At 45.0% G+C, this 12,227-nt stretch overlaps 1 protein-coding gene across 2 annotated transcripts in view; it reads left to right on the top strand.

Annotated features, from left to right (window-relative positions):
- The first annotated feature begins 264 nt into the window (after positions 1–264).
- Positions 265–12,227, top strand: part of VAPA (VAMP associated protein A) — a 35,819-nt gene continuing 23,856 nt past the window's right edge. For both annotated transcript variants that reach the window (XM_070452644.1, XM_070452645.1), the window contains exon 1: positions 265–592. In XM_070452644.1, coding sequence (XP_070308745.1) covers positions 514–592 — 79 coding nt within the window. In that variant the 5' untranslated portion in view covers positions 265–513. The remainder of the gene's footprint in view (positions 593–12,227) is intronic.

Genomic DNA, 12,227 nt, shown 5'->3' with positions numbered 1-12,227 from the left:
GGGTTTTCCACTCCAGTCTCATAACTGCAGCTAAACGTGACCGAGGACTGCGCCCCCCCGCTCTGCGGTGCGCGCCGCGTCAGTGCCAGGAAGCTAAGCTCCGCCCCGTCCACGCCCGCTCCCTTGACAGCTGGGCAAGGCTCAGAGCGCGGCGGGCCAGGGGCGCGCAGGCGCAGCAGCAGGTCGCGCCTGGCGGCGTGGAGGGCGGGCCGGGCGCGAGGCCTCGCGGCCGCCGGGGCGCGCACGTAGGCACGCAGAGGCGTCACGTGGGGCGCCGAGGATCGCAGTGCGCGTGGCCGCGGCGGCTGGTGTGGGGTTGAGTCAGTTGTGAGACCCGGAGCTGCGGACCGGCGAGCGGTCCAGCGAGTCGCCGACAGAGCGGCGGGTGTCGGGTTCGGGAGCCGAGCGCTGGCCCCGCGTCTAGCCGGGCCGACCCGCGCCGCCGCCGCCGCCGCCCCCCGCCCGCAGCCAGCGACCCCGCCGCGGGCGCGCCCCCGCTCTGCGCTGTCTCCGATGGCGTCCGCCTCCGGGACCATGGCGAAGCACGAGCAGATCCTGGTCCTCGACCCGCCCACAGACCTCAAATTCAAAGGTGGGCAGGGGTGGCCTGCGGGAGCGACGGGGTGGGGGGGTGGCGGCCGTGCCTGGTGGGCCCCCTCCCCCGCCACCCGCGCCGGGCCCGGTCCGGCCCCGCCCGCGCGGGCGCGCGCGCCCCTCCCGCCGCCATCTTGCGGCCCGCGGGCGCCTCGCTGCGGTGGCGGCCTCGTCCTTGGCCCGCGGGCCGGGGCGGGGTCCGGGCGTGGGCGGCGGTCTGGGGACGCGGGGCAGGCAGGGCTGTTGTCGGCCTGGCGCGGGCGCGGGCCGGGCTTTGCGTCAGCGGGCCGGAGGCGGCTGGACGTCCTTCGCGCCGGGCGACACCTGCGCGGGGACCGGGGGCCGCGGGAGATACTCGGGCGGTTCTTACTGGGGATGCTGCGGGCGCTTGAGCTTGAGGAGCCCGTGACTCGTCCTTCGGGGCCCCACGAACACACGGGCTTGGGTCTGAGGCCGCTCCAGTGCTTTAGAGAATCAAACAGAAAGAAATGGAGTGCGAAAGAAAACCTTGGTTTCCGTAGGACACGTTTTAAATAGTTTTAGGAGCTTTAAGAGGTTGTATTCTGTCGCTATGAGAGAAGTGTTGTATTAAAGCCTGTATTTTGCAAGCTCTTCAGTGTATTTGCGAATTTCTTTGAATGGAAATGTCAGTGAGCCGCGTGTTAGGTGAGGATTCGGTTTTAAGACGACTCCACGAAATATTCAGAGGCTTAAGTGCATTTTACTGTAGCAAGTTTATGGGCGTAACGTGAGTTTACATAGTTTTCGCTGAAAGGGGGAAATAAAACACCTAGGGAAATAATGAATACCAAAATTCAGGTAATACCTAACTCTGTAGCTGTTGTCTGAGAACGGAAGAATTTAATGTAAACCTTTATGGTAGGTAGTTTTTCTGAGATTAAGTGTTTTGCACTTATTTTGGGGGAGGCTGATTTTACAGAGGAAGTTTTCTCCTTGTTAATCTGTGTGTGTTGCCATGAGGGATTTGGACGCCGTTAAAACTAGTTTTAGGTCAAGAAGTATTCACAGAGTTGGACAGTTCCTTCTTGGAGAAGTCGGTGTGTTTCAATGACATGCTTACTGGCTCAGTCGTCTCCGTCTCTTTGCTGACTCCATGGACTGTAGCCCGCCAAGCTCGTCTGTCCGTGGGATTCTCTAGGCAGGAATACTGGCGTGGATTGTCATTTCTTTCTCCAGGGGATCTTCCCCACCGAGGGGTCGAATCTGAGTCTCTTTAAGTCTCCTGAATTGCAGGTGAATTTTTTTACCGACGAAATCTTCCTTGGAGTCTTTACGGTCTCAGTAGTAAGAGGCTAATAATAGCAAAGAGGCAAGTTAAAGCAACAACCGAAACCCCGACCCAAAGACTTGCCAGATGTTTACTTTAGGTATTGAAGAATTACTAGCTATGATAACAGAACAGATTCTTGTTTTATGGGTGAAAGTAATTAACAAAGTCTATTGAAGTTTGGACATTAGTTGACTTTTTAAAAAAAGATTTCATGGAAAAGCTTATAGGGATACATATTCAACTGGTCCATTTACTTAGCAAACACTATTGAAAGCTTTGTACCATCTCTATATTTGATGAAGAGTATTCAACAATTTATTCAACAAACATCAGCTTGTATTTGGGGATTCAGTCCTGAGCAAGGTGGAGAAAAGATCCACAGTTAAGTTTGTAGTTTAAGGAGTAAAACGTGTTTTTTCTTAGTGCTTGAACTCCCAGACGGAAGAGGAACGCAGATGCTGTAACAGAGGCAAAACAAGTATGAGGAAAGAAGGCTCTTCCTTCCTCCCCACTTGTTCAGTAGGAGTTGTTCAGTCGCAAAGTGCTGTTCGACCGTCTGACCCCATGGACTCTACTGTAGCACAGCAGGCTCCACTGTCCAGCGCTGTCTCCCAGGATTTGCTCAGATTCATGTCCATTGTTGGGTGATGCTCTTTAACCATCTCATCTTCTGCCACCCCCTTCTTTTTGCCTTCAGTTTTTCCCAGCATCAGGATCTTTTCCAGTGAGTTGGCTCTTTGCATCAGGTGGCCAAAGTATTAGAGCTTAAGCATCAACATCAATCCTTCCAATGGATATTCAGGGTTGATTTTCTTTAGGATTGACCGGTTTGATCTGCTAGAAGTCCAAGGGACTCTGAAGAGTCTTCTCCAACACCACTATTGGCTTGCTTTCAAATGGGGAAGCGGGAGGGCAGGTCATGGGAATGGTTTGCACCTTTCCTGATGTGAGAAAAGGTTGGCTTGTGCTTAGGTACCCAGGGTGTGCTGTGTGCTTCTGTTTAAGAGTAAGGGATGGGGAGCATTGGGAAAGCAGAGGATAGGATGAATTGGGAGGCTACATTTGGTGTCATTTGATTCCTTCCTTCTTAAAAGTTATTCTTTTAGTCAGAGGTAAATAGGTTGATGGAAACCTCTCTATATTCCAAAGACCAGTTCAGCATTAAGTGAGGAGACTCATTTGGAATCAGCAGTTCTCTTCATGTTAATTTTGATGATGGTGTGAAAAATATCTTTCAACTCTACTTTAAATCATCTGTAGTTTTTAGTTGAAGTAGAAGTCTGTTAAAGGATATTTTTGCAAAATGTCATCTTCTGGTAGATTTATTTGAGTTATTTTAACTTTACGTTTGATTAAGATAGTTTCTCCAAGAATAAGTCATTTAATTATTCTGAGATTGTATGGTGCGTTTTTCTGTGACATGCATAATAAAGTCATCTTGCTATGGATTATTGGCACTTTGTACAATTTTGGAGAAGCAAATAACAGTTTAATACATTTCCTACATACTTAAATATTTTATTCTAGTTTATTGTTTGTTTTATACAATTGTTTGTATGAAAGTACTTTTATAATGTCATGAACCCTGAAGTAGTTTTTTTGTTGCATTAGTAAAGAAAAAGATGTAGATATTTTAAAATTCTGTTTTTTTTTTAGCTTTGGCAGTAATTTGACCTAGAATTCAGATGTGAAATTTGGTATTACATGTGAGACTTTTTTTGGGGGGGGGGCAGTCTTTAAAGTTTTTATTTACTCCTGTAAAAATTCTTCCTTTGTATTATACAAGATTTTATCTTTCCAACCTATTCATTTTGGAGGAAAGTTTGGAGAAGAAAGTTTAGAAAATGCTGAAATAAGTTGTGAATATATTCTTTCTGGTCATGATCAGAGAAAAGAAAATAGACCAAAATCATTGTGTTGAAGGTTGCCCATAGTAATGGCATCAGTAAAGAAAACTAAGTGCTCTGAGCGACCAGGGACCAGTAATGTTCAGACAAAGCATCTTTGGGTAGCAGCACATCAGGAAGAAGAGATCTGAGGGAGGATGGAGAATACGCCGCCTCCTGGTGGGTATGTGGCACAGTTGTAGGTGTTTCAGCTCACTCATGTTTCACAGTGGCTACATCAGACCCCCGGCGTGATTCCCCACACCCTGGACATGGATGTCATATCTTCCTTAACAGTTTTCTGGGAGCTCTTGACTGCCCTCTGGGTGAGAGTGTAACTCTTAGTGTGGCATACATGCCCTCTGGGATGTGCTGTCCCCTCTTGTAACACCTGTTCGTCAGCACACGTCCACACTTCCCTGAGAAGGCAGAGCCCTTCTCGTGTCCAAGCTTGTTGGTTTTGCTGGTTAAGGTAGAGATCGCTCATGACTCAGACCCTGTTCCATCAGGTATTTTTCTCTGTCACGTTTTCAACCACTGGCTTCTTCCTTTAAACATAAGAACACATACACCTAAGTCTTTCCTTTTAAAAACAAACAAACCAGCAAAATATTGTACTTCCTTGACTCCCAGTTCCCCGTGGCTCTTATGTCTCCTGCGCTTTGTTTCCTTTGCTGTCAGGCTTCTTGGAAAAGCAGTTGGAGTTCGGGTCTCTTCTGATCACCACTGTGGTGACCACGATGCTTTCTCTCTCCCTGACCCTCTCTTTGGCACTTGCCAGTGTTGACAGCTCGCTTTTTAATAACTGATTCTTCTGACTCCTGTGACACAGTTGTCCTTCAGCCTTCATCTTTGCTGTCTCATTTGTGACCTCTTTTTTCTTAAATGCTCATGTTTTTGAGATTCTGATTTGGTTTCAATTTTATCTCATTCTGAACTTCCCCTGTTCAGTCTTCCTTGTTTTGAGGGCTTCTCTGTTTCCTCCATGCTCTCTGCACACATTGCTATACACCCAAATCTGTGTTGAGTTCAGAGTTAAAGTCAGCTTTGGGGGATTCCTCAGTGGTACAGTGGTTAAGACTCTGTGCTTTGACTGCAGGGGGCACGGCTTTGATCCCAGGTTGGGAAGTTCCTCGTGTCGCCAGTGAAGGCGGGAGTCTGCTTTGGAGGACATACTGATTGGGTGCATGCATGCTGAGTTGCTTCAGTCCTGTCCAACTCTTTGCAACCTTATGGACTATAGGCCACCACACTCCTCTGTCCATGGAATTCTCCAGGCAAGAATACTGGAGTGGGTTGCCATGTTCCCCTCCAGGAGATCTTCCCAACCTAGAGGTTGAACGTGTGCCTCTTTTCTGTCTCCTGCATTGGCAGGTGGCTTCTGACCACGTACTGATTACTTCTTGACTGTCCTGGATTTGACTGTTGCTCAGGTGGCTCCCTGGTAGCTCACCTGGTAAAGAAACTGCCTGCAATGCAGGCGTCTCTGGTTCAATTCCTGGTTTGGAAAGGTCCCCTGAAGAAGGGATAGGCTACGCACTCCAGTATTCTTGCCTGGAGAATCACCACGGACTGAGGAACCTGGCGGGCCACAGTCCATGGGGTCACAAAGAATCAGACACGATGGAGTGACTAAGCACAGCACAGGTAGTGGCTCAGTGATAAAGAATCCGCCTGCACTGAGGGAGATCTGGGTTTGATCCCTGGGTCGCAGGCCCCCTGGAAAAGAAAATGGCAACCCACTCCAGTATTCTTGCCTGGAGAATCCCCTGGACAGAGCGGCTTGGTGGGCTGCAGTCCATGGGGTCACAATGAGTAGGACTCGACTCACCACACATGCACAGACGTCTCAAACTCTGCATATCCTGAACTGTGCTTTTAAGTGCACGCCTACTCCTTTTCCTGTGTTATTAATTTCTTTTTTGTGGCATCTTGATTACTCATTCCAGAAATGTTGTGCACATCTAATAATTAAAATCTGTATTTTTGCATCCCAGAGATAACTTTTGAATCTCTCCTGTTAAATGCAGCTCAGCTTCTCAGTTCATTTGTTTTAATTCATTCAGCTATATAAGGAAGATTTGAGTTTCTAATATATGTGATGCACGTTGAATAAGTGTTGGAACTACAGTTTTGAGTAAAAGAATCTTTATTTTTATGAGGTGATTGTCGTGGGAGAGGTAGAAGCTAATCAGATCTTCAGAAGACAAATTAGCTTTGAAGAGTCTGTGGTGCTGTGAGAATGTGGAATAGGGGTCTTTGATGTGGTCGGGGAAGGCTGCCACAGGTTGACTAAGATTCCAAGAGTGAGTGGAAGTTACCTGGGTGAAGAGGAAAGGAGCACACTGCTGGAGCGGCAGGTGCAAGGGTCCTGAGGCAGGAGGGTGTGGTGTTTGACGTATTAAATAACCTCTCCTGTGTTTACGAGGCTGCGGGGTCAGTACCCCAGTCACTGGGTCAGCCAGGATGCATGGGTGTTGGCTTAGTGGTTCTGTTTTTATCCTGACTCACTGTTGATTTTCAGTGGGGAGAAGGCCGAGGTGTGGAGGTAGTGGGCTGACACCATGTTTGTGTTGACAGGAGTGTTGTAACCTGGTCATAGTGTGGATTTGTGATAGAGGGAGCTAGAGATGACCCAGGCTGTGGCTGCCGTCCATGCAGGTGCTGACTGCTGGAGGGGCAGTGGTGGGGATGATGAGAAGCTTGAGGGGGTCTCTTGGGTGTTTGCACGGGGGGAGAGTGTCCGGACAGCGCTGCGGTCTCTGGCTGCACAGCTGGAGAGGGGAGCTGGCAGATGCTGGCAGAATTCAGGGGCGTGGGAGAGTACCTGCAGGAAGGTCGTGACCTCCCCTGATAGGGTAGCTGCATTTAGACCCTCCAGCTGGACTTGAGGAGGGAACCCATGGGCATTTGGGGTGTTCCAGGTGCCTGACTTGGGAGGGATCTGAACTTGGCTCATTTCTTTGCTTCGGGTGATTCTCTTTCCCCTACCGGTCAGGTCAGCAGGCTGGTCTCCTTTCTTGTGTCCCACTTCCTCCAGCATCTCGTCCTCACGGATGCTGAAAGAACTGCTCTTTGAAAAGTGCACACCTGATTCCACTGCTTCCCTGGTTGAAGAAGCTGCAGCATTTTCCTGTTATGCACTTACCGGAGCCCAGATCCTCGCCTGCCTCAGTTCTCCTCTGCTGTAGCTTTGCTCGCATGCAGCGGTTTCTCCAGACGCGGTCAGTGCTGCAGGCCTCTGCATGCTCTTTTCCGAGCGTCGTCCCCTCCTGTTGGGAGGGCTGTCTCCCCCCCAGGAGCCCTACCTCAGGTGCCGTCTCTGGCTCTCCAGGTCTCGGGCCACTGCCGTTTTTATGACCCTGTCCTCGTTGCTGCTCACTGGCAATTACAGCGCTCACCACATGGCACAGTACTGATGTTTACATACTTTTCTCTCACGAGCTGTTTGTGAAGCGCTTGAGGATATGCCCATTTATTTTTATATCCATGATATAAACTGGCCTGGGGTGATTGCCTAGTCAGTGTTGATCGCGTTAATAAGACTCAGACCATCTCTCTGTCCTATAATTGTCATGGTTTTAGCCTTGCATCTTTCAGTAGATACTTCATCTGCCTTTGCAGGTAGTGTTTTCGGAGCTTTGTAGTTCCAGAAAAGAGTATTTTGTTAAGAGCTATTATGCTTCACCTTTTTCATTTGTGAAGTGAGAAGCAGGGGTCGGTGATTTCTCGGTGGTGGTCTGGCTGCAAAGGTTTGTGAATGCATAGGATGGTTGAGTGCAAAACGGAAACACAGTTTTTTTATGAAATGGAAGAACATAAGAGTTGGGAGAAGGTTCTTCTGAGTTTGCTATTTTGTGATTGTTAGTATTGGTATTTTTATTGTTGTTTTCTATATTGTAATAGTTACCTGTTCTTTTTCCTTTCAATAAAATGTTCCTTAACCATGGGGAGACGGTCTGTGAGGCGATTCTGTTAGCAAGGACCCCTTTATCATTGCTTTCAGAGGTGCTCACTAACTCTCTTTTTCTTGTTGCTTCTGTTATCTTTATTGACCCTGCAGTGAACTCCTGTCTTTCAGAGGATATAGTAGTTAATATAGCATGGATCTTGCTTTCCTTAATAAAAAATTGGTTTAAAAGAAAATAATATTTGCCACTTTATTAAACTTCACAGCCCACAAAATGTAATATTGTGTGGCCACTAAAGAAAAATTCTTAAGAAAAATTAAATGTAAAGGGAGGGTTATTTTTGCAAATGCTTGTTTACTGGGTTTATTATGCTTAAAATATAACTCAGGTTACTCTAAAATTCTTATGAAAACTTTCAAAACATTCATAAAAAACTTTCTTTCTATATACTTAGTGAACCTCTGTACTCTTTAATAGTGTCATATAATTTTAAGTTTAACGATTATTAGTATTTTACTGTTTTGGGGAGAGTAGGATTAATGCAGTATTTATTAAAAATTCTGGGTATAACATCTCAAGCCTGAATATTTGAGCTTACATTTCTAATAAAAGAGGCTTTTTCTTTACATAATCAGGACGCCATTGTCACTTAATAAAACCAAAAGTAATTCTTTAATAATCTGATATCTGGTCTGTTGAAATCTTCCCAGTCATAGTCCTGATTTTTGGTTGCTGGGTGTCAGGTTGTCTTAATCTTTGGCAATGCCTCCTCCACCTGTTTTTTATCACACCGTTCACTTGTTGAAAAGACTCTGTCGTTGTCCACTGGAGTGTCCCAGACTTGTGATGTTTCTGGTATGTATTTCCTGTAAGTTTGGAGTTGGATTTAAGGGCTTCAGTATTCAGGTTTCAGTATTTTTTTGGTACAGATACTTCATAGATAGAATTGTGTCACATCAGGTGATAATAATGGCTGCTTATCCCCCTTCTAGTGATGTTAAGTTGATTGGTGATGACACCCTTATCCCTACCGTGAGAAGTTGCATAAATATGAGTGCATTTATGGTAATACATGTGAGAAAAAAGATCAGAAAGGAAAGGACGTTAGCAGTCCCTAGGTCTACTTTAGGATGCTTTTGTTTTTACTTTTCTGTGTTTTTCAAGATTTCTGCATGAACATTCAGTGCTTTTCAGAGTAAGAGAAAAAATTATTCTGTTATTAGACTTGATACTTTGGGAGATTATATCAAAAGTTTCAATTGTCCTACAATGAGGTGACTATGTAAGGTCAATAGAAAACAAATCTGTAACCATCCAGTAACAGTTAAAATTAAGGCATATGAAGACAAGAAGTAAACCATGTTTGTTTGAAAGTGAATCTAATTTATAAATTATAACTGTCCTGTGACAGCTGACAAATTGAGCTCCTACTGTCAGCATCAGTTGGTGGCCTGGTGAGAAGCATGGTAGATTGTTGAGGGTGTTTATTTCTCAGAGAATCGGCCCTGCCCACAGATTGTATTTAAGAGCAGTGTGGATGTTCACAGGAGCCCTCCCTCTATGTCCAGACTACTGGACTCATTGGTCTTGTGGTGGGCATCTCCCCCAGGCTGGACTGTGTATGTATGCATGGCTGACAGTCAGTATTTTGATGTCTCCTCTTTAAACTTCAGACTTTTGAGGTCTCAGAGGCTTGGAGACAGTGCCTGGAGTGGGCCCTGTGCAAGCGGAAGAAGCTAGCTGAGAGGAAGGGGAGAGCAAGTGGCAGAGAGCTTGTGGATCCACGTAGCAGTTTCTCTTGGAAGTAGCCTTTTGTGAGGCTTGCTATACTTCATTTCCTGTGCCATAAGATTGAGTGTATCTTTAGAATCAACTCTTAAGTGTGATTGTATTCTTCCTAGTAAAACTCCTTGCTTAAATAAAATTAGACTACAGAACTAATGAGAATATGTTCAACTTGATGACTGTGACACATATTTCACTTTACAAAAATAATCTCCACTAACGTCTTAAATTTTTATAGCTGCCATCTTTGATGCTGTGTTATTAATATGCTATAGTTTGCTTAGTTGCTTTTCTGTGGCATTTGGGATGTTCAGTGTGGTAGAGTTACTGCCAGCATTTGGTACTGTTTTCAAAATTCATGTTTAAATTAATGAGATGTTTAGTTATTTGTATTTCAACTTTTAAAGGATATGACTGAATTCAGTTGCCATTTTAAAAGATAGATATGTTAAAGAATTTTTAATATGAGAGGACTTTAAAGTACTAGTTTGCAGTATAATTTGACAGATTTTTTATGGGCTACGTTTTGACAGCCTTTTATTTTGTCGTTATATATTTCCATATATATATACACATACATTCATATATACACATATATTTTATTTTGGTGCTTGGATAATCTGATATAAATTGGAGCGACTGGTATACCTTTGAAGGTATAGAGTACCTTTGCATCACAGAGTGTGTTTTCTGTTTGTTTACTCCATGAACAAATTTTACTTTTATAGCTTATAGGGGAAGACGAATTCCTTGGTTTTGTTTTCTGAGTACGGTTCCCACTGCCAAACATCTCAATAACCACATCTTCCAAAGATAGCTTTTTCATATCTTCTCAGTACTCCCACCCTGACTTTAAAAATAAAAGCTTTTATGAATAAATTAAGCTAATATGAATTCATGTTTAAAAATCCCTTCTGATGGTAAAATCAGTGCTTAATGTTGAAAGTTGAGAAAGTATAGAACAGTATAAAGCAAATTCTCAATCCTACCACCTAATAACACCTGTTGCTGCTGCTGCTGCTAAGTCACTTCAATTGTGTCCGACTCTGTGCGACCCCATAGTCGGCAGCCCACCAGGCTCCCCCGTCCCTGGGATTCTCCAGGCAAGAACACTGGAGTGGGTTGCCATTTCCTTCTCCAGTGCATGAAAGTGAAAAGTGAAAATGAAGTCGCTCAGTCGCGTCCAACTCTTGGCGACCCCATGGACTGCAGCGTACCAGGCTCCTCTGTCCATGAGATTTTCCAGGCAAGTGAAATGGAGTGGGGTGCCATTGCCTTCTCTGTAAAATTTATAGTATTGTGATAATTTTTTCATAACTATTTTGCTTCTAGCCTAACAAGAGCTTTAGATTTATAAATGGTGCTAAAACATTTATTTCAAGTTCTCCCCAAAGTATCCATTTCTCTTTTATTCTTTCCTATCCTGCCTACCTAGGTTTTAAAAAGTAGTCTAAACTCTTCAAATATGAAGCACTTATTTCTGTTTTAGTGAAGGTGTTTACTTAAGCAGCCTCCACATTTAATGTTTAATTTTGATTGCAAGCATTAAATTTTATGTGTATGTACATCTGATTTTTCTTTATAATGTTGCACAGTGGAAGAACATAAAATTTATATAAAAATAGCAAATCAAATTGTTTCATTTCTTTGTGAAGACAGTGCAGTTGTGTATTCTCTCCCACTCGTTTTCAGTACCGTGTCACAAAGATTGTTTAGGCTCAGAGTGAGCAGTCTGTGTGTCAGAAGGTCAGAAAGAGTACTCCTAAAATGTTTAGTAGCTTTATGCTGAATGTCAGTAAGGCTGTGATCATCTGAGATTGGATTATCTGCCCTCCTTCCCTGGAGTAGTAGGTGTTTTCTAATCAATGCAATAACGTTCCTAAATGTCATGTAGTTTTAGGACTGAGAGGAGTTTAGGAATTGGAGCTGGTTTTGTTTGCTGAGCTAGAGTGGGGGTTAGGCTGTGCTGGAGAAGAGACATGATTTGCTCAAGGTCACTCCCTTGCCCTCCAGCCTCCCGCAGGGGGGTCAAGGATCTATGCTTTGACTTCATGGTGCCCATGCTTCTTCACTGGCAGGTGATGGGTGAGTACTTGACTGTGTGCTCAGAACACTGCTAAGTTAACTGAAAGCACTGCCAGGTAAAGAAAGGACATGGTTCCTGCCTGCTGGTCACTTGTAACCCTGACTTCAAGCCACTCGAAATGACCACAAACTACTACCTTAAGTGGATTTTGGAGATTTTTCATGATGCATTCTGAAGTTCTTTGCTGATTATGTAATATGGATAAACAAGGGCAGTGAAGCAGTTTAAGACATCAAAGACTTTGTTAAATAGTTCAGTTCAGTTCAGTCGCTCAGTCGTGTGTCCGACTCTTTGTGATCCCAGGGACTGCAGCACTCTAGGCTTCCCTGTCCATCACCAACTCCTGGAGCTTACTCAAACTCATGCCCATTGAATGGGTGATGCCATCCAACCATCTCATCCTCTGTCATCCCCTTCTGCTCCCGCCTTCAATCTTTCCCATCAGGGTCTTTTCCAATGAGTCGGTTCTTCCCATCAAAGTATTGGAGTGGCCAGAGTGGCCAAAGTATTGGAGTTTCAGCTTCAGCATCAGTCCTTCCAATGAATATTCAGGACTGATTTCCTTTAGGATTGAAAGGTTGGATTTCATTGCTGTCCAGGGGACTCTCAAGAGTCTTTCCCAACACCACAGTTCAAAAGCATCAATTCTTTGGCGCTCAGCTTTCTTTATAGTC

The sequence above is a fragment of the Odocoileus virginianus genome, chromosome 22, assembly GCF_023699985.2.
Source record: "Odocoileus virginianus isolate 20LAN1187 ecotype Illinois chromosome 22, Ovbor_1.2, whole genome shotgun sequence".
Taxonomy (NCBI): Eukaryota; Metazoa; Chordata; class Mammalia; order Artiodactyla; family Cervidae; genus Odocoileus; species Odocoileus virginianus.
The sequence above is the reverse complement of the archived record's forward strand: the minus strand, read 5'-3'. Positions and strand labels throughout refer to the sequence as shown.